Here is a 19,691-nt window from a genome sequence, read left to right as displayed (position 1 = left end):
AAGTGGCAAATCTGAGGTACCTGATGCTTGACTAAGCCTTACTTCACATAATGTACATCTATTATACTATAAGTGTACTGGTTCCTCATCTTCTCTCTCTCTCTCTTTCTTTCTTTTTGTTTTCATTGTGCTCCTTTCCCTCCAATGCTATCAGAGTATTCAAGGGCTGGGAGGCATATCTTTCATGTCTTATGCTACAGTGGAAGTCTGCCTTCTCTTCCAGGTATTTGCTTTAACTAAGTAGGCTGCCCTTCTATGAAAACTAGTTAGAAAGGAAAGATTAGACCAAAAATGGATAATAAGTATAAACTAGGCCATAGAGTCCAAGGTCACAATGGGCATATAAAAAGCATGAATATGACTAACTCTCAGACCAGACTAAACATAAGCCCTTTGAAGAAGTGTGCTTTTGATAAGGAACTTGAGAAACACTATAACCAAACTAAGAACATACAAATGAACAGTATTAATAACAGAAAATGATACGCATGTACCTATAACTGCAGATTTTATTAGGATAAAGAAAACTAGAAAAGATTAGTAGAAGTAACAAAGATAAAATGGTACATCATCAGACTGAGTGAAACTTGGAGAATTGGTGGAAATAGTGTGTAGTATAGATCTGAAAAATGGACATATATTCTATAATTATAGTGACAATCCATGATCACAGAAAAGAATTGGCTTCCTAAGTATCCACTCATAAAAGATCAAATAGAAGAGATAAAATACATCACAAACAGGATTGCAGAACTATAACTTACAATAAATAATTCTTGTAGCAAGGCTTATACGTTGGTCATACATAACTGGTAATTAACTTAAGGAATTTACAATGCATAAAATGGATATTAATTAAAGGACACTATAATGAATACCTTCAATATTTTGGCAACGTGAAGTTGGAATCTTCAGGAACATACAAATATGGTATGTATGTGCAAGCAGGCACTAACTAACGCAAATGAGGAAGAAGGCAAGAAACTAATATTGTTCCTAAAGTCCTCATGTGCTCCCTAGCGAGCTAATTGGGTTATCTTGGCCGTTGGGATGAAGTTCTCATAATGTAAGTCTCCCAAATTTGGGGCAGTCTCATGCACCCAAATTTGTTGAGGTTTGGAACATTTTTTAGAGCTGCTGACGATTCCATGAATAATCTTTCGTACTTGAACTTGCTGCGGTGTATTATTTTAGTTTTCTTCCGACGAATTCTTCTATAGCATGGTCTGCAAGCCCAGAGTGGCTGTACTGGTGAAACCGGATGTAGTCTTTGTGTTCTGAAATCCCGATACTCGCTATTCTGCCTGTTTGTCCAAAGTAGGACAATTTACAGCTGCAAGGGACCTAGTATACACCAGGTAGGTCTAGGGGAAGTGGTTGGTCTTTGATGGAATGGATAAGGGATGCCAACTTTTTATATGGTCTATAACAAGAAGTTAGGTCATATTTTTTGAGGATATTGGTTATTTTCTTAGAGGTGCCCTGGATGTAGGAGATGTGATAGATTTAGTATAATCTTTATTGTGAAGAGAGGGGATATTAGTTTTAGTATATTTTGGATTTTTTGGGGGATTGCAGCCGTTGGCTAAGAAAGTGTTGAGGATGTGGTTTAGTTCAGTGGTTAGGGCATCGTCATCTGAGCAGATTAATTTTGACCTGTTATATAGTGTTTTAATAATCCCATATTGTTGTGGGGGGGGGGGGGATGGTATTGAATGTATCTGCCTGTATGGGTGGGTTTTCTATAAACAGAGAAAACCAAAGATCCATCAGGCTGGCGAGTGATTAGAGTGTCTAGGAAGGGGAGGGTGTTGTTTTCCTGTTTTTCCAAGGTGAAATGGACCCTGGGGTGTTGGTTGTTTAAGTGTGTTAGGAAGGAGTGGAGTGTATCTGAGCCATGTGAACAAATAACAAACACACATCATCCATGTACCAAAATAATCCCATATTGTTGTGAGGGGGGGGGGGGGTGGTATTGAATGTATCTGCCTGTATGGGTGGGTTTTCTATAAACAGAGAAAACCAAAGATCCATCAGGCTGGCGAGTGATTAGAGTGTCTAGGAAGGGGAGGGTGTTGTTTTCCTGTTTTTCCAAGGTGAAATGGACCCTGGGGTGTTGGTTGTTTAAGTGTGTTAGGAAGGAGTGGAGTGTATCTGAGCCATGTGGACAAATAACAAACACACATCATCCATGTACCAAAGCCAAATAGTGGGTTTTTGTGGGGCAGAGTTTAAGGCTTTCTCTTAAAAGGTCTCCACAAAAAAGTTAGCCAAGGGTGGGGAAAGTGGTGAACCCATGGATGTCGCCTCTATCTGTTTGTAGAATTTTCTTTGCCAAACAAAATAGCCTGAGTTCACTGTGAACTGAAATAGGACTGAGATATCAGGCAGAAATTTGGCTTGGATGAGCTCTAGGGTTTCCTCGAGTGGGACATTTGTGAATAGGGAGGAGACGTCAAAACTGACTCATTATGTCAGTGTGTTGGAGTGAGAGGTTTTCTATACTAGCTTTGAAGTGGGCTGAGTTTTTTATGTGTGATGGTGTGTTGCCAGTATAGTGTGTGAGCGTTTTGGCTAAATGTTTGGCTAATTTATATGTGGGGGATTCAATGCCATCCACTATGGGACATAATAGCACATTTTGTTCATGTATTTTTGGAAGTCCATATAATCGGGGGGGGGGTCTAGAGTTAAAAGTCATTTGCTTTTGTTAGTGCCTGCATGCACACATACCATAACTGTATGTTCCTGAAGATAGCAATGTGATGTTGCCGAAATATTGAAGGTATTCATTAAAGTTTCCTTTAATTAATATCCATTTTTTATGCGTTGTAAATTCCTTAAGTTAATTACCAGTTAGAATAAATAGACTCTACAAATTGAAATTTATACAAGTTTATGCACCACACACGAGGAAGAAATAGATGCATTTTATGAAACACTTTTAGGAAATGAGACAACAGAAGTTGTCTCATTTCCTAATTTTAGTGTCCAACTAAATTTTAAAATTATGGAAAAAAATGATAATTAAAAAAATTTCACTGACACAATCAGTGTTAGGACTGGTTTCTTGAAAACAATTGATGCTAGAAATTCATTCATGTATACATTTCTTTGAGTTGCTGTTCCACAAAGGTAAAGAAATTACCACAACTGTCAACTTTTTAAGTTTGAAAAACATTTTCAACTTAAAATTTACAACTTTTCAGTAATAAGAATTAAAAAAATATCCTGTTGAAACTGATATATATTTACACTTACCGATAAGGCACTAAATAATCAAACCGATATGTCATCAAACAATTAAAGCTCACTTTCTGAATTTCTGGATTTCTATGCATGAGAAGCTAGAAGTACAAATGCAAATAATTTCATTAATTTAGCCTATTAATGGTTAAAATAATTCAGCAATAAAAACATTACAATACTATTATTAAGAGAAAAACCAACAAATTACCTCATAATAAAGGCTATTTATATCTTCTTCCTTAAAAATAGCTTTCGGATTTTGAAATTTGGCAAACACGGAAAGATGAGCAAGAAGTGTTCTGAAACAAAAGGAAAAAAAATATATACACACACACACACACACACACACACACATTAAAATACATTATACTTTTTTGTTCCTAAAAAAATTAGATATATATTATCATATATTATGTCAAATACTTCAAAACATATTTTTTATAGCTAAACAACATTGTTTTAAATTTTCTTCCATTATTTTTTTTTGTCTCTTTAAAGATAATATTTTAATACATAATTACCAGTAAAGGCCTGTGTAGCTCAGTGGAAGTGGCGCTTGCGTCCTCAGCGCGTTTGAAGTTAGACCTAGGTTCTAGTCTAGTCGCTGACTGGAGGAACTTTTTCTAAGCCTATCTTCGACCGGTTTCCGAGTTAGTCAATCTCTGGCACAGGCAAGCGGGTTTTTCCTCCCGGAAACTCGGGTTTTTCGTCCAGTAAACTCAAGAAAATCGACCGTAGTACCCACATTATTTCAGACAGTGACATATCTTGTTAGGGTTAGGTACCAAGAGATGGTAGCACTTGTTTGCCAGCCTCTTCATCGGCGGCTGCTATAATTAGTGATAGACATGGGCCAGCTATCTCTGATTGGCTACCGGTGGAGACTGAACTGCCCACTCAGTCTCCAAAAGCTAGATAGGGTATAAAGGCCTCGCCTACTCCCTATTAGGGAATAAAAGAATTTTTGAATTAGCAGTAATGCAGCTTACAAATCTATTTTCTTGTGTGTTTCATATGCTATGATAAAATAAACAAAGTTTCAACATGAACTACTTCAGATGTGAGAGCAAACACACGAACCTCCATACCTCAGCTGGTATTGATGATACAATTAAATTAATATAATTTAATTGTATTAATTTAATTAACTGGAACGGTATTAATACAATTAATACAATTCCAATTTGGATGGCAAAACAGGATTTGACTCCTGTTTAGGCTCTTTGCAAGGGCTTTTCAGTTGGGCTCGTATGGAGGAGGTACAGTTTTCCATTCTGGAAACTCAGGTTTTTCCACCCACGACACAGACAAGCTGGCCAGACAAACAAACACAATTCAAACACAATTTAAAACAGACAATGCAGATAAGGTCAACAAGAGATGCATAAGCAGTAAGCAAGTTTCTAAGAAGCTGTGTTTCTTGGCCATGACAGAACAGCAAGGCCAACACAAAGACAGGAAATGAAAACATTGATTAACATAATGAAACTCTTCAAACACTAAATTAAGCTTAATGTCACTTGATGTACGTAGGCTGTTCAATAAGTTATAAGACTATATTTATACAGAAAACAGATTACCTGTAATCGTCATCATTTACATGGTCTTTTTCGAAGTAACTACCGTGAGACGCGATGCATTTGTCCCAACGTTGCATCCACTTCTCAAACACATGTGAAAGTCTGTTTTTTGAGAGTTCTTTCAAACCGCCTCTGCAGCTTTTACACATGCTTTGTTGCTTTCAAAATGGCGGCATCTTAGTAGTTTCTTGAGCTGAGGAAACAGCCAGAAATCGCACGGTGCGAGATCAGGACTGTATGGAGGGTGTGGTAGGATATTTATGTTGTTCTTCTGTAAAACGTCCACTACACAACCAGCAATATGTGGCCTTGCATTATCATGGTGCAATAAGAAGCCATTCTTCAGCAATGGACGCTTCCTTTTGATGCGCTGTACCACTGTCCGTAAAACATCCGCATAGTATGAGCCGTTTACAGTATTCCCGGGTTCTACAGCGTGCTGGTAAACAATGCCTTCGTAGTAAAAAAACATTATGGTCATAACTTTACCAGCTGATTTTACAGTTTTTGCTTTCTTGGGGGTAGGTGAAGACGGATGCTTCCATTCACTGCTTTGTTGTTTCATTGTAGGGTCATAGTGATACAACCAAGCTTTATCTGCTGTAATGATGCGTTTTAAGAAGTTGTCACCTTCTTGTTCCAGTCTTTCTTTCCATTCTGTGCACACATCCACTCGATAGTGCATTTGCTCCGGTGTCAAGAGTTTGGGAATCCATCGGGCGCAAACACATTTCAGTCCCAAATGTTCAGCCATGATTGAGTGAACACTTCCCACAGAAATATTCAGGATAACATGCAGCTGCCGTACTGTAATTCTGCGAACCTCCTTGATGATAATTGCTGCTGTGTTGATCATTGTCTCTGTGATGGATGTTGAAGGTCTTCCCTCACGTTCAAGATCTTCCACATTTTGCCTTCCTTCCTTAAAAGTTTTATGCCAACGAAAAACACTTGCCCTCGACATTGCTTCATCGTTAAAAGCTTCGCATATCATGTTAAAAGTGTCTGATGCTGATTTTTGCAAATGCACACAAAATTTAATCGTATAACGCTGTTCCAAGGATGCTTCCATTTCGATTGGTCGCGGATCGTAGCCGCACTGAAACAAGCTTGCATTTTGTCATGTGACACTCTGGCACATCAGCATTTATACACCATCTATCAACCTCTTTCGTTAAACAGACAGCAACATTTCTTTATTCCACAGAAATTAATATTGTGATGAGTGGCTTCGCGACAATAAAATTAGTCTTATTACTTATTGAACAGCCCTCGTACATAATTCTTAAATACTTGTTGACTGGACTGATTTGCTGAATGGATACTGCACCAGCTTTCCATCCACCAGAGTTCACCCATTGCAAGCATGGATGTCTGTGAATGTTTTTTAGGTGGGAAATGAATTTCATCACTTCATGTAAGATTACCGTTCTATTCACTGGAGACTGGAATTGACTTAAATAGGTTTTGCATTTGGTTTCTTGATGCTAATATTAATGGACATTAACAAGCATTTCAGTTCTAATACATATCTGATAATACTGAAACAAGATATTTGAATACTCACTATGTTATTGTTGATAGTGAATTTTTCCACTGGTTCAGGACACAAGAATATACAGAAGATTTGAAACTGGAAGTGATCAACTATGAATGATTAACAAGGTTTGACTCAGACTTTTTATTCATTAAATCTGAATGTTACTCAGACATGTTTGTCAGCCATTGTTATGGCTGATATCAAAAAACTCTAACATTTTCAAAAGCCGTTATTTCCAGAAATTGAAATATATTGGATTAATAGTTTTAGTTTTATCACATATATCATTACACACATCATGGACAGTCTATGCATTGTTCTGTAAACTCTGTCATTTCTGTTACGAGAGAGGTCATGAATGTTAAATACAACTTCTGGATATTATGAAGTATAGTTTCTCGGAAGTATATTTTCTTTGAAGTAAGGTATGGAGGAAGCTTGTCAGTCTACAGTGTGTTTTTACCAGTTCTTTCTTCTCTCTTATTTTTGATATCATCTATATGTTCTTTTTTTTTCACAGATTTCAAAATTTCTCCCAGTTTTACCACATACGCTCTCCACAAGAACAAGGAATCTTGTATGGATGAGAATGTTTGTAGAATGGAACATTGTCTTTAAGGGAAATTAGAAACATAAGGTGTTAACTGGTTTGAAGGCCATTCTGACATTGATTGATTTTAATAATTGGGCTATTTTTCTTGATGTGTTGGCAATGTATGGTAAGGAGACCATGCCTTTGTAATCAATTTCCAAATTAACATGGGGAGGGGGGGAAATCATTCATTGGAAAATAGCAGTTTCTTTAGACACTTCTTTAAGTAGCCATTTTGGAGAAACGGACCAAACAGGGTTTGAAGTCTTATTTTCTTTTAATTTCATCATTCTTGAGTATATTTAAAGCTCTATTTTATTAAGGTTCTGATAATATCTGTTTTTCTTGTGGGTGATGTAAACAGCTTGCATGTATATACCTAGTCATATGATTTTTTTTTTTGTTTGTAAACCTCCAATATTAATCCTCTGGCATTGTTTTTGTTGACAAGGATATCTAAGAATTTACTGTCCTTTTCTATTTCCAATGTGACTTTGATTTTTGGAATGGCGATTAATCAGGAATTGTACAACTCCAAGACCCTTCTTGGTGGGCTTCCATAATAATAAAAATATCATCAACTATCTACACCAGATATGTAGCTTTAAGTTCATTTGTGCTATAGCTTCTTCAAATTTTCTCATATAAAAATCAGCAAAAGGTGCAAAAGAAGTGAGCATATTGTCAAATCATATTTTTGGTAGTAAAATCTCCATTTCTAAGCAAAGAATACAGGTTGCCAAATGAAATTACTAAAAACAGCTAAATCTTAAAAAAAAAAAAAAAAGAGCTAAAAAAGAGTTAAAAATAAAAATTTAAAGCTAAAATTTTAAAAGTAGTAGCTGATACTTTTAAGTTACTTACTGTATTCAAAGTTGAAGTGATACTTGCATATAAGTGGCTAAATACATCTTCCATGTGGTCTTCTGTGCTTAATTCACCCACATTTTCACTTAGATTTTCAAGTTTATTATATGTGACCATTGTTCCAATATTACTCAGTGTAGATGCTGGTAAATGATAGTCTGTACAGCACTTGTTGCTATGCCTGAGGCCATACTTGACTGGTTGACCATATCTTGTTTCTTAATTGAGTTTTAACTACATTTATGGAACTAAAAATTCGTTCAATTTCTGCATTAGAATTTGGCAGTATTAATAAATTTATTGCACACTGAGTAATTTCTTTAAATGGATTCATTCCAGGTGCATCTTTATATTCTTGTACTTCAGTCCAAAACAGCTCAGTATTTTCTATATTTGTCCATTTATTTAAGTGGATAGTATTGTACTGGTATTCAGCAGCAGCAACTTCTTTTTCTGTTTTCAGCATTATTTCTAAGATGGGAGTAAAAAGTTCTTTTATGTGTTTTAGGATATTGTCAACAGAAAGAGAAGACATCATTCTTAAAATATTCAAGTTTTCAGGCAACCTTTGCTTAAGCTGTTTGAAGAGACCAAGAAGAAACTGTCTTGCTCTACTTCTGAGATTTCGCTCATCATTTTGTGTTATTTTCTTTTATATCATCAACTCTGAAATGTTTCTTTCAAATCTGTAACCAAGATTTGGATTGGGATCCAAATAGTCATCAATCTCTGACTCTAGAGGGTCGACTGTGGATGATGGTAGCACTAACATATTAGCAATAGAGCAAATCAAACAAGAAAGGTCTTCAAATAATCTCATCTTATCTGCACTGTTAGATTCGAAAATTTTGTTAACTTGCTGAACTTGAACTAGAACAGTATGCAAAAATAAAAGGTACAACAGATCCCCTTTCATCTTTGTACATCTCCCACAAAATTTGAGCTTTGTAACATTTCTCAGTCACACTCATGACTTCGAAGTGAGTTTTTAATTCCAACCACAGGCTGAGAATTCGCGTCTACTGCAGGTTCAATGGAGAGTCACCTTGTGGCACAATTGCTTACAATTTTCAGAGGAGCATCATGTTCATTGATAGTTTGCTAGAGCTCTTTGTATGCTGCTTATCTTGACGAAGAATGTGAAATACTTATATGTTTCGGCAACTCAAAATTCTAATTTTCTTGGGAGAGATTCTGCACAAGGTGTGAGACATTGCTAGTTGTAATGAATGGCATACACATCTAATTAAAATTAAGGAGGGAATATATGCCTTCAGTTGTTCATAACTGCCATTATTGACACCCACAATAACACTACCGTTGTATCAACTGCACTGAGATTTTTAATATCCAGTTTCTTGGTCAAGAGCTCTTTTTTGCAGTGCAGCCACAATATTACTAGCATTACACTTTTCTAGAACCATCATGCTCAGAAATGTATGCATAATTTTGTTGAATTTCTTGCTGTAATAAATGATGGCCATTCCTAAAATCTTATTCACTGTGATATCATTTGATTCGTTTGAATCGAATGATATCACATCATTCGATTCAGATGAAGCTGAAATTTTCATCTCCAGTGTCTGCAATTAGATCTTCTTCAAAATGCTCACTTAGAATATTCTTTACAATTGCAGAGCACTTAGTTCAGTGCATTTTTACCTTTGACATAATTGGACTGTCTGGGATGATATTTTTGCAAAGATCTACTAGATGATTGCAACTGTTGAACGATGAGTGACAACAAAGAAATAATGCTAACCTACCTTCAAAATTCCCGGTCTCATGAGACTTTTTCACAAGCATATTTATAATAGGAACAGCCTTATATTGAACTACAGCAAGATGTTATGCTCTACAAGCTGACAATATTTAGCAGCTATATCACATCTGCAAAACTTAGTTTTCTTTTGTAGTGTCACCAGGAACTTCCCTGGTGACACTGCAAAAGAAATTTGTAGTGTCACCAGGGAAGTTCCTGGTGACACTACATTTGCATTCCCATTTGCAACCACTCCCTCCTAAATTTTTGCTTGTAAGCTTTATTTTTCTCTTTGCTCATTTTTGAAGACATAATTGAAATTCTGATACAACTCTTTACTGCAGCAAACTACGATCAGTCTTTGAAACCTTCCCACTCGCTATCACAACTGCCAACCAGAACACTGTGCAAAGACTTGTAGTGGTACTATCAAATTTAAGGTGACAAAATGACAGACTGTTGGGCCAAATGACTGACTGCTGTCATCATGCGTTTGAAAAGTGTACGATGCTTGCACCAAACGTACAATACAATTCCTTATACAATGCGAACATCTTGAAAACTTTTAAAACAATTTCTTTAACAGTAAGTTATAAAAACAACTAAAAAGAGCTGAAACTAGTTCTGAAGGAGCTAGGTACCAGATTAAAATTTTTGGAGCTAGGAAAGAAATAAAAGAGCTAGATCTAGCTCCAAAAGAGCTAAATTGGCAACACTGATTTGGAAGCAGTGATGAAAGAGATGTATTATTAGGAGGAAACAGGTCTGCAAAGATATCTACTGACTCTTCCACAGAGACAATTGTAAACCTTGAAACTAAGTCTAAACTATCTAATATATCTGGTGGGATAATCTGTGACTGAAAGTTTTTCCTCAAAATACACTAAGTTTTTCAAAAAGGAATTTGGAGATCTGATATAAGGTTTGAAAAGTTTTCATATGTATTTAGAAAGAAGATATGCAAGAAGATATACATAGAACCCATATATAAAAAGGGAAATAAAACTGAATGTGAGAATTACAGAGGTATATCCCTACTGAGTGTTCCTGGTAAGATATATGCAAGTATTTTTTACTTTTTTTAACTAAGTAATTTAAGGAAATTACAACGTCACTAGGATATACATTAAAATAAATTTTAATATACTTCAATATTTCGGCAATGTCACGTTGCCATTTTCAAGAAACTTGAGAACAAAACACGTGCATGCAGGCACAACAAATAGTAAATGAGGAAGAAGCAGGAAGCTATTATTTCTCCCAAAGTCCTGATGGTGTCCCCAGCTGGCAATGTTGGTATTCTTGGGCAATTGGGCTGAAGGTCTTCTGATGAAGGTTTCCCAAATTTGAGGCAGTCTCATGCAGTCAAATTTGTTGGGGTTCGGATTGTTTCTTAGGGCTGAAGCTGATTCCACGAAAAGCCTTTCATACTTGTATTTACTACGGTGTACTATCGTGGCTTTCTTCCACCGTATTCTATGGCAGGTATCCAGTGCATGGTCAGCAAGACCAGAGTAGCTGTACTGGTGAAACCGGATGTAGTCCTTGTGTTTTGAAATTCTGATATTGGCTGTCCTGCCTGTTTGGCCAAAGTAGGACAGCTTACAGCTGCAAGGGACCTGGTATACACCTGGTAAGTCGGGGGGGGGAGGAGGTTGGTCTTAAGCAGAGCCGATAAGGGATGCCAATTTTTTATATGGGCTGTTGTAACAATAAGTTAAGTCATGTTTTTTTTAGGATTTTTGTAATTTTTTCTGAGGTGCCTTGGATATAGGGTATGGTGATGGATTTAGAGTAATCCTTGTTGTGAGGGGTGAGGGAAGTTGTGGTTTACTGGTTTCAATATTTTTTAGATTTTTTTTTTGGGGGGGGGGGGGGGCACTGGCTGAGAAAGTGTTGAGAATGTGGTTTAGTTCTGTGGTTAAGGCATTGTCATTTGAACAGATAAGTTTAGCCCTGTTGTGTAGTGTCTTAATGACTCCATATTGTTGCGAGGACGAGTGTTGGGATTGTTGGTGAATGTATCTGCCTATGGGTGGGTTTTCTATAGGACTGAGAAAACCAATGTTCCATCAGGCTGGTGGGTGACTAGTGTGTCTAAGAAAGGAAGGCAGTTGTTTTTTTTTTCTTCCAGGGTGAATTTGATTCTGGGGTGTTGGTTGTTTATATGTGCTAGGAAGGAGAGGGGTGCATTGGAGCCATGTGGCCAAATAGCAAACACATCATCAACATAGCGAAGCCAAATGGTTGGTTTTTGTGGGGGCAGAGTTTAAGGCTTTCTATTCAAAAGTCTCCATATAAAAGTTGGCCAAGGGTGGGGAGAGTGGAGAACCCATGACTGTCCCCTCTATTTGTTTGTAGAATTTTCCTTGTCAAACAAAATAGCCCGAGTTCATTGTGAACTGAAAAAGGGCTGTGATATCGGGAGGAAATTTAGCTTGGATTAGCTCTGAGGATTCTTTGAGTGGGACATTTGTGAATAAGGAGGAGACATCAAAACTGACCATTACGTCAGTGTGTTTGAGTGTAAGGTTTTCTATGCTGGCTTTGAAGGTGGCTGAGTTTTTTATGTGTGAAGGTGTGTTGCCAGTATAGTGTGAGAGAGAGCTTTGGCCAAATGTTTAGCTAGTTTGTATGTGAGGGAATAAATGCCACCCACTATGGGACGTAATGGCACATTTTCCTTATGTATTTTTGGGAGTCCATAAATACGGGGAGGTATGGAGTTAAATGGCTTTAATTTGTTAGTGATTTCCACAGGCCAAGAAATGACCTTCTTAAGGAGCCTGTGGAGTTTTCTAATTTGTGAGTTGGTGAGATTGTACTCGATAGAAAGGTAAGCAGCCCGATCTAACAATAAAGCTTTCAGCTTACCGTGTAATCCTTTTGGTTAAGCAATACTGTGGGGTTTCCTTTATCAGCTTTGGTGATTCTTATTTTCTTGTTTTTCTTTAATTCCAGTAGAGATTTAATTTCCTTGCTGGGCATGTTGACCTTTTGATGGTTTAGCTTTGGTCAGAACACAAGCTACATCCAGTATAATATAGTGGAAGACAGCCACGATAGTACACCGTAGTAAATACAAGTATGAAAGGCTTTTCATGGAATCAGCTTCAGCCCTAAGAAACAATCCGAACCTCAACAAATTTGAATGCATGAGACTGTCTCAAATTTGGAAAACCTACATCAGAAGACCTTCAGCCCAATCGCCCAAAAATACCAACATTGCCCGCTAGAGGCACCATCAGGAAGAAATAATAGCTTCCTGCTTCTTCCTCATTTACTGTTTGTTGTGCCTGCGTGCACGTGTCTTGCTCTTAAGTTTCTTGAAAATGATAACGTGATGTTGCGGAAATATTTAAGAATATTAAAATTTATTTTAATGTATATCCTAGTGACATTGTAATTTCCTTAAATTACTTAGTAAAAAATACATAACCAACATCTAAGCCTTTCCATGAGAATATGCAAGTATACTTGAGAAACAGGTGAGAAGAATTGTGGAAGAAAAGCTTGGTGAAGAACAAGCTGGATTCAGGTCAAATAGAGGCTGTCAGGATCAGATCTTCACTTTACGACAAATAGTGGAGAAATCATGGGAATATAACAAAGATCTGTATTTAAGTTTTGTCGATTTGGAAAAGGCATATGACAAGGTGCCAAGAGAGAAGCTATTCAATACGCTACAGTTATATGGTGTCAATGGAGCATTATATCAAGAATACTTAGTCTTTATTTGAGTTGTAAGTCAGCAGTTAGGATTGAAGGAAGTACAGGAAGATGGTTTAATGTTAAATCTGGTGTGAGACAAGGATGTACATTATCCCCTCTGTTATTCATTATCTATATGGATTATATTATAAAGGAAAGTGGTATTAAACATGATATCAGAATTGGAGATGTTAATGTCAGCTCTTTGCTTTATGCGGATGATGTTATACTTCTAAATAAATCCGCTACAAGTCTGCAAGATTCTCTGACCAAATTGAATAACTATTGTAATAGATATGGTATGAAGGTCAGTAATAAAAAGACAAAGACAATGAAAATAGGCAGACTCATTGAAAATGTCAACTGTGTTGTGAATGGAGAACCTGTGGAACAAGTGAAGCATTTCAGCTACTTAGACACAATTTTTAGTGAAGATGGTAAATTAAATATAGAAATAGACAACAGAATCAACAAAGCTGGTATGGTAGGAAGTCAATTGAATAAATTCATATAGAATAAGAGAGAAATTAGTCGGAACACTAAATTAGCTGTATACAAGACAGTGTTCAAACCAGTTTTAACTTATGGATCTCAGAGCTGGGTCAGAAGTAAAACACTTCACCAAAGACTAGAGACCACAGATATGAGAGTCCTGAGAAAGATTATGGGTGTGAACAGATGGCATCAATGGCAATATCATATTAAAAACGAGGATATTAGGAAAGTACTTGACATTGTCAGCATCCAGGAATGCGTTAGCAGAGCTAATCTCAGGTGGTATGGTCACTTAAACAGAATGGGCGAGGAAAGATTAGCAAAACAAGCGTTCTCTGCTAGGTTGGCAGCAAAACGACCCAGAGGAAGACCAAGATATAGGTGGATTGATACGGTACAAAGTGCCTTAGACGATACAAATATAAGATCTGATAATGTTGGAGTCTTGACAAGTAACAGACTGATTTGGAAGAAAATTGTAGATAGGAAATTAGTAATGATGTAAATTTTTCATGTAGTACTATCATATCCTGTACACCCCTTGAGGGTACATGGCAGGAATTTGATGATGATATCCAAGAAAGAGTCTACCATCCACTGTCAGATGAACTATGATCCCACTTGCTTTTTGTACTTTAGGCACTGCATACAATATAAGAGTGATCAGTTGTCTTAAGATTTTGTGTAAATTCAAATGTATTAGAAATCGTATCGTTGGCTTTTGTGTGTTAAAATCAAGTGGGATCATAGTCCATTTCTGAATAAGTGGAAGAGTTCAATAACATAGATGTAATCTTGTTGTCATAATCTGCACTATTTAAAATGACTGTTGAATCCTTTGTCTGCTTTAAGTATGATGATTTCATATAAACTTTTAAAGGCATTCTTCTCTAATGCTGTGATGTTACTTTTTTGCAGATGACTATTTAATAAAAAAGAAGTGCTAACTAATTTTGTGGTTAATGCTTCATCATGTGATAGAAACTTAGGGGCCTCAACACTGGTCATCATATCAACTTTTGGAATGAGTCTTGGAGTAATAGTGTAGCCAAAGTAATAATGTTGCTTAGAATTCAAGCCTCTGTTTCAGTAAAATTATAGTTAAGAAAACTTAATACAAATTTATCAGTGTCAGAATTGCTTTCAAACCAGTTAACACCTTACCTACATTCTACTAAAGACAACACTCCTTTCTATAAATATCCCGAGGTAAACAAGAGTCCTTGTTCTTGCAAGAAAGTGTGTATGGGTCAACTGGGAGAAGTTTTGAAATCCATGTAGGCAATGTTGAAAATAAGAGAGAAGTAGTGAACTCGTAGCACACATCCAAGCATAACATCACACTGTAGATGATTCCTCCATGCCTTATTTAAAAGAGAATATTTTTGTTAGATCACTGAAGGAGTCATCCAAGTCATTCACTCACATGGTACACTAAATACAAACCAAGGTATTATACTTCATGATATCTGGAAGTTATTAATTAGTGTATTTAACACTCGTGAATTCTCTCATACCAGAATTCACATAAAGAGTTCGCACAACAATGTATAAGAGGGGGGGGGGGGGCACACATCCAAGCATAACATCACACTGTAGATGATTCCTCCATGCCTTATTTAAAAGAGAATATTTTTGTTAGATCACTGAAGGAGTCATCCAAGTCATTCACTCACATGGTACACTAAATACAAACCAAGGTATTATACTTCATGATATCTGGAAGTTATTAATTAGTGTATTTAACACTCGTGAATTCTCTCATACCAGAATTCACATAAAGAGTTCGCACAACAATGTATAAGAGGGGGGGGGGGGAGTGTCTGGAAATTTGTGATAAACACCTAGGACAAAAATGTTTTTTCATATAATTTTTTTTCCAGAAAATATCTTTTCTTGAAGCATATTTTTCAATTTCCAAAAACAGCTTTTGAAAATGTTCAAGTTTTTTTGTTTGTGTTAAATATCTTCCTGTAGATGCTATCAGACATAAAGATGATGAAATATGTCAGAGTAACATTTGGTTTTAATGAATAAAAAGTGTAAGGGTCAAGCCAGGTTAATCATTTATAGTTGATATAAAATTCCATAGTTAATTATGTAAAAAATTGGAAGTGATCATCATTTAGTTTTGAGCAGGATAAAATTGAATTTTTTACTGAAAAGAAGAGGGTATAAGAAAGTTTTAAAACGAATGAAAGTTCGGCAGCTTTCAGAGGAGTTACAAATCAAATTCATAAACATTATTCAAGAAAAAATGAAAAAGTTTGAAAACAAGAAACAAATACTGGATGTCACAAATAACAGATTCAGTGGCAAAGTCTGAAGAGAGGAGCAGTGACTGATTCATTCAGAGAGGCATGTGGAGAGGTTGTTTGCAAGGATAAGAAAATCAGGAACTTAAAGAAAGAGGGAGTGTAGGAAAAGAAGAAAGTGTACTGAAAATTCCTGGCAAGCAAGTCAACTTGTGCTACAAGAGAATACAGAGAAAAATGTAAGAAAGCAAAAATTAGCTGTGTAAAACTAACTAAACAAAAGACATAGGAAGACTTTGGTAAGAACATAGAAAATAAATATCAGGAAGGTGGCAAAATGCTCTGTAAAAGGAATCAGAGATGATAAACATGATATGAAAACTGAAGATAAAGTTATTCTCGATGTCTGGAGTAATAATTACTTGGAAAGATTGCTGGGTGAAATAGGCAGCGAAACCCTAAAGCACAGCAGTAGAAAACACTAGACAGGTATGCAATCAGGAATATATATCCTTAGATAGAAAAAAAGCCATCAAAAACCTGAAATGTGAAAAGACAGTTGGAACAGATGATATTCGACTAGAAATGCTCAAATATGGAAGCATAAAAGTTTTATGGTAGCTAGACTGCATAATTCAGAAGTCAGAGGGTTGAATTCTGGATGACAAGAGTAGAGCTTTCTGAATAGTATCCATCTATTTCACTACTGAGTGTTCCTGGTAACATTTATGCAAGTATACTTGAGAAAAGGCTAAGAAAAATTGTGGAAGGGAAGCTTGGTGAAGATCAAGCCAGGCTTCCTTGACTAAACTGAATAACTGCTGTGATAAATTTAGAAAATCAGCAACAAAAAGGCAAAGAAAACAAAAATACACAGAAACATTGAAAACATCAAATGCATTCTAAATGGAGAGCCTATAAAACAAGTACATTTCAAGAATTTAGGCAAAATTTTTAGTGAACATCTTTAAAGAAAGAGGGATTGTAGCAAATTAAGCATGCTAATAGACAACAGAATTAGCAAAACTGGTATGATAAGAAGTCAACTGAATAAATTGACATGGAATAAGACAGAAATTAGTCAAAAACAGTATATTAGTTGTATATAAGGAGAGAGAGCTTTGGTATGAACAAGGCTGCTACCTCTTTGATAACTGATTTAATGCAACTTTTTTTGTAAAAATAAAGTCCTTGAAACCACAGAAATTTTTTGTTGTTTCAGGGACTGCATTTTTGCCAAAAAGTTGTCCTAAAATCAATTATCAAAGAAGTAGCAAGATATCATTTTTTGGAGTTAAAAAGCAACTAAAGTAATGTTTTAATTTACATTTTTTTTACAATTTCAATATACCGAATCAACTGTTACACCCCTCCTCCTTCCTTTAGTTTACAGTATATATTCCAGACAATTATGTGTAATTCTCAATGCAATTGCAGAAACATTCCTTTTTTAAAAATTATAAATTCAATTTGAATTAATATTAGCAAAAGAAACAAGACATGTTACAACTTTATTCAATTTAATGAAAAGTCTATAAAAAAATATATTTAAGATTTGATGAATAACTAGAAATTTTGTTTTGATACTTTTTAAAAAAATGTGACATACATTCACTATTCTAATATTTATTAAACAGCATTAGATATTATGTAACGCTATTAACAGCTATAGAAAAGAACTAGAACAGTTTTCAAGGTATCTGAAATATTTTTTTTATAAAAGGTACATTTAAACATTTTACAACATTTAACTTACTTAGTTATTTCTTTTCTTTTTTCTTTTTGAGCATCCCTCTGTTTGTAAGCTTTAATCTGATGCTTTGCATCAGAATCCTCTTCAAGAACTTTTTCATTTGTATCTTCTGTTATTTCATTGATCTTTTTCTCCTTTACATTTTCAAAAAGTAGAGAAGTACTGTTCCCATTATTAAGAATTTTCTCTGCAGTATAGTTGGTTAAATCTTCAGTAACAGCTAGCATGACATCCACTCTTGTAAATTCATTTCTATTATCAAAAAAAAAAAATTATATATATACATATTGCTATAATGATATGGAAAATACTGCTCCTTTTAGAGTGAAGCAAAATTCTTCATATCCATCTTCCAAGATAAGTTAACTTAAAAAAAAAAAATAATATAATATATAAAATAATTATATATATATCAGCTGTGGATTGAAAGTAATGGAATGGATATTGTTGGTCACTAATTAGCTGGTAGATCTCTAGGTGGTGAAGAAGTTGGCCATGGAAGGCCTACATTCAGCTTATTCCATCGGCTAACATACACACTGCCCCATCCAAGTGCACCCACTTCTGTTGTCTCAAAAACAGTCAAGAAGAAAGATTAACAAAGAAAAGTGGGATAGATGTTGATTTTGGAGAACATATTTTTAGCATAATAATTGGCATGCCACCAGTCACTGTTCATGTTCAAGTGACTGAAAATTCTTGGGATTTCTTTCTGGCAGAAAACTGAAGGTTCCAAGGGGAAGAACTGATATCCATGGTATATTTAGAAGAGAAGCTTGTTGGGAAGAAGTCAAAAGTGTTGGCAAGATGATGGGAGTTGTCTGATATTCTGGCAGGAAGCCAGAATATTACCGCTAATACCTGAGCATCCCTGCCTGCTGAATCAATAGAATTGGAGAAGGAAAGCCAATCCGAGTTGGGGACATTGAAGTCCCTAAGGAATGTGTGATTATATACAGAGCAAGTTTTAATCCCTATAATTAAGCTGCAGTTATACGGGAATCTATTTTCAGAAGGCATTCTGCACTACAGAATGAGACATTCTGTAGTGCAAAATGTCTCACTACTAGAAGACCAAGTTCGAATCAATCCTATTGTTTTCTGTTTGAAAGTATTTTATACCGCTTCATATTTCTTAAATTTCTACTGTTTCCTTGTTATGTCTCATAAAGACTTGAAGTTTTGAGGTTTGGATGCACTGTTTCTGTATTGTTACTATTTTTTCGCTTTGTAAAACTCAATGAAATTTGTTTCCTGTCTTGCACATGATTTGTCCTCAGGAGGAACAGCAAGGAGAAGACATTTTTATAACGGAGGAAAAAAGTTCTATTTCACAACAGAAATTCACAAGTCAAAAAATTTACTAATCTGATCATACAACTTGGTTTTTCAATCTTCATATTAATTTTGTCTTATGGCTAAGAAATATCAAGAATATGAAAAATAAGTTTTTAAATGTATTTGATTATTCTCATAAATGGAATTATTCTTATGGAAAATCTTATACAGTGCTGGAAATCTATAACAGTAGATTTTATGGCTCTAACTTTAACAAGTTAGAGCCATAAAACTTCTTCATTGTGTCAACTGACACAATGAAGAAGGAAATGCTGGTCCTTGTTGGGGATCTAAAAAGCAGAGTAGGAAATGATTGTGAGACATACAAAAATATTTTGGGAAAATTTGGAGAAAAGAGCAGAGCTAATAATAATGGCAAATATCTGTTGGATTTCTGCTCAGGACATGGACTGGTTATTACTAACACCACCATGTTCCAACATAAAAATGTGCACAAATTCACATGGAGAGAAGAGGCAAGGAATAAGAAAAGTCTCATTGACTATGTTATTGTTGATAGTGATGTTTTCTCCCTAGTGCAGGACACCA

General features: G+C 35.6%; 1 protein-coding gene across 1 annotated transcript in view; it reads right to left on the bottom strand.

Moving 5' to 3' along the window:
• LOC150094892 (small subunit processome component 20 homolog) overlaps nucleotides 1-19,691 on the bottom strand; it is a 468,852-nt gene that overhangs the window by 316,092 nt on the left and 133,069 nt on the right. Inside the window, exons 16-18 of the mRNA XM_090410975.1 lie at nucleotides 17,808-18,056; nucleotides 3,458-3,548; nucleotides 3,262-3,347 (exon numbers count right to left, since the gene is read on the bottom strand). Of these exons, the coding sequence (XP_090267101.1) occupies nucleotides 3,262-3,347; nucleotides 3,458-3,548; nucleotides 17,808-18,056 (426 nt within the window). The remainder of the gene's footprint in view (nucleotides 1-3,261; nucleotides 3,348-3,457; nucleotides 3,549-17,807; nucleotides 18,057-19,691) is intronic.

Source organism: Typopeltis vanoorti, chromosome 21 (genome assembly GCF_054136105.1).
Source record: "Typopeltis vanoorti isolate ZY-2024b chromosome 21, IOZ_Tvanoo_1.0, whole genome shotgun sequence".
NCBI lineage: Eukaryota > Metazoa > Arthropoda > Arachnida > Uropygi > Thelyphonidae > Typopeltis > Typopeltis vanoorti.
This window is presented reverse-complemented; position numbering and strand designations above follow the sequence as displayed.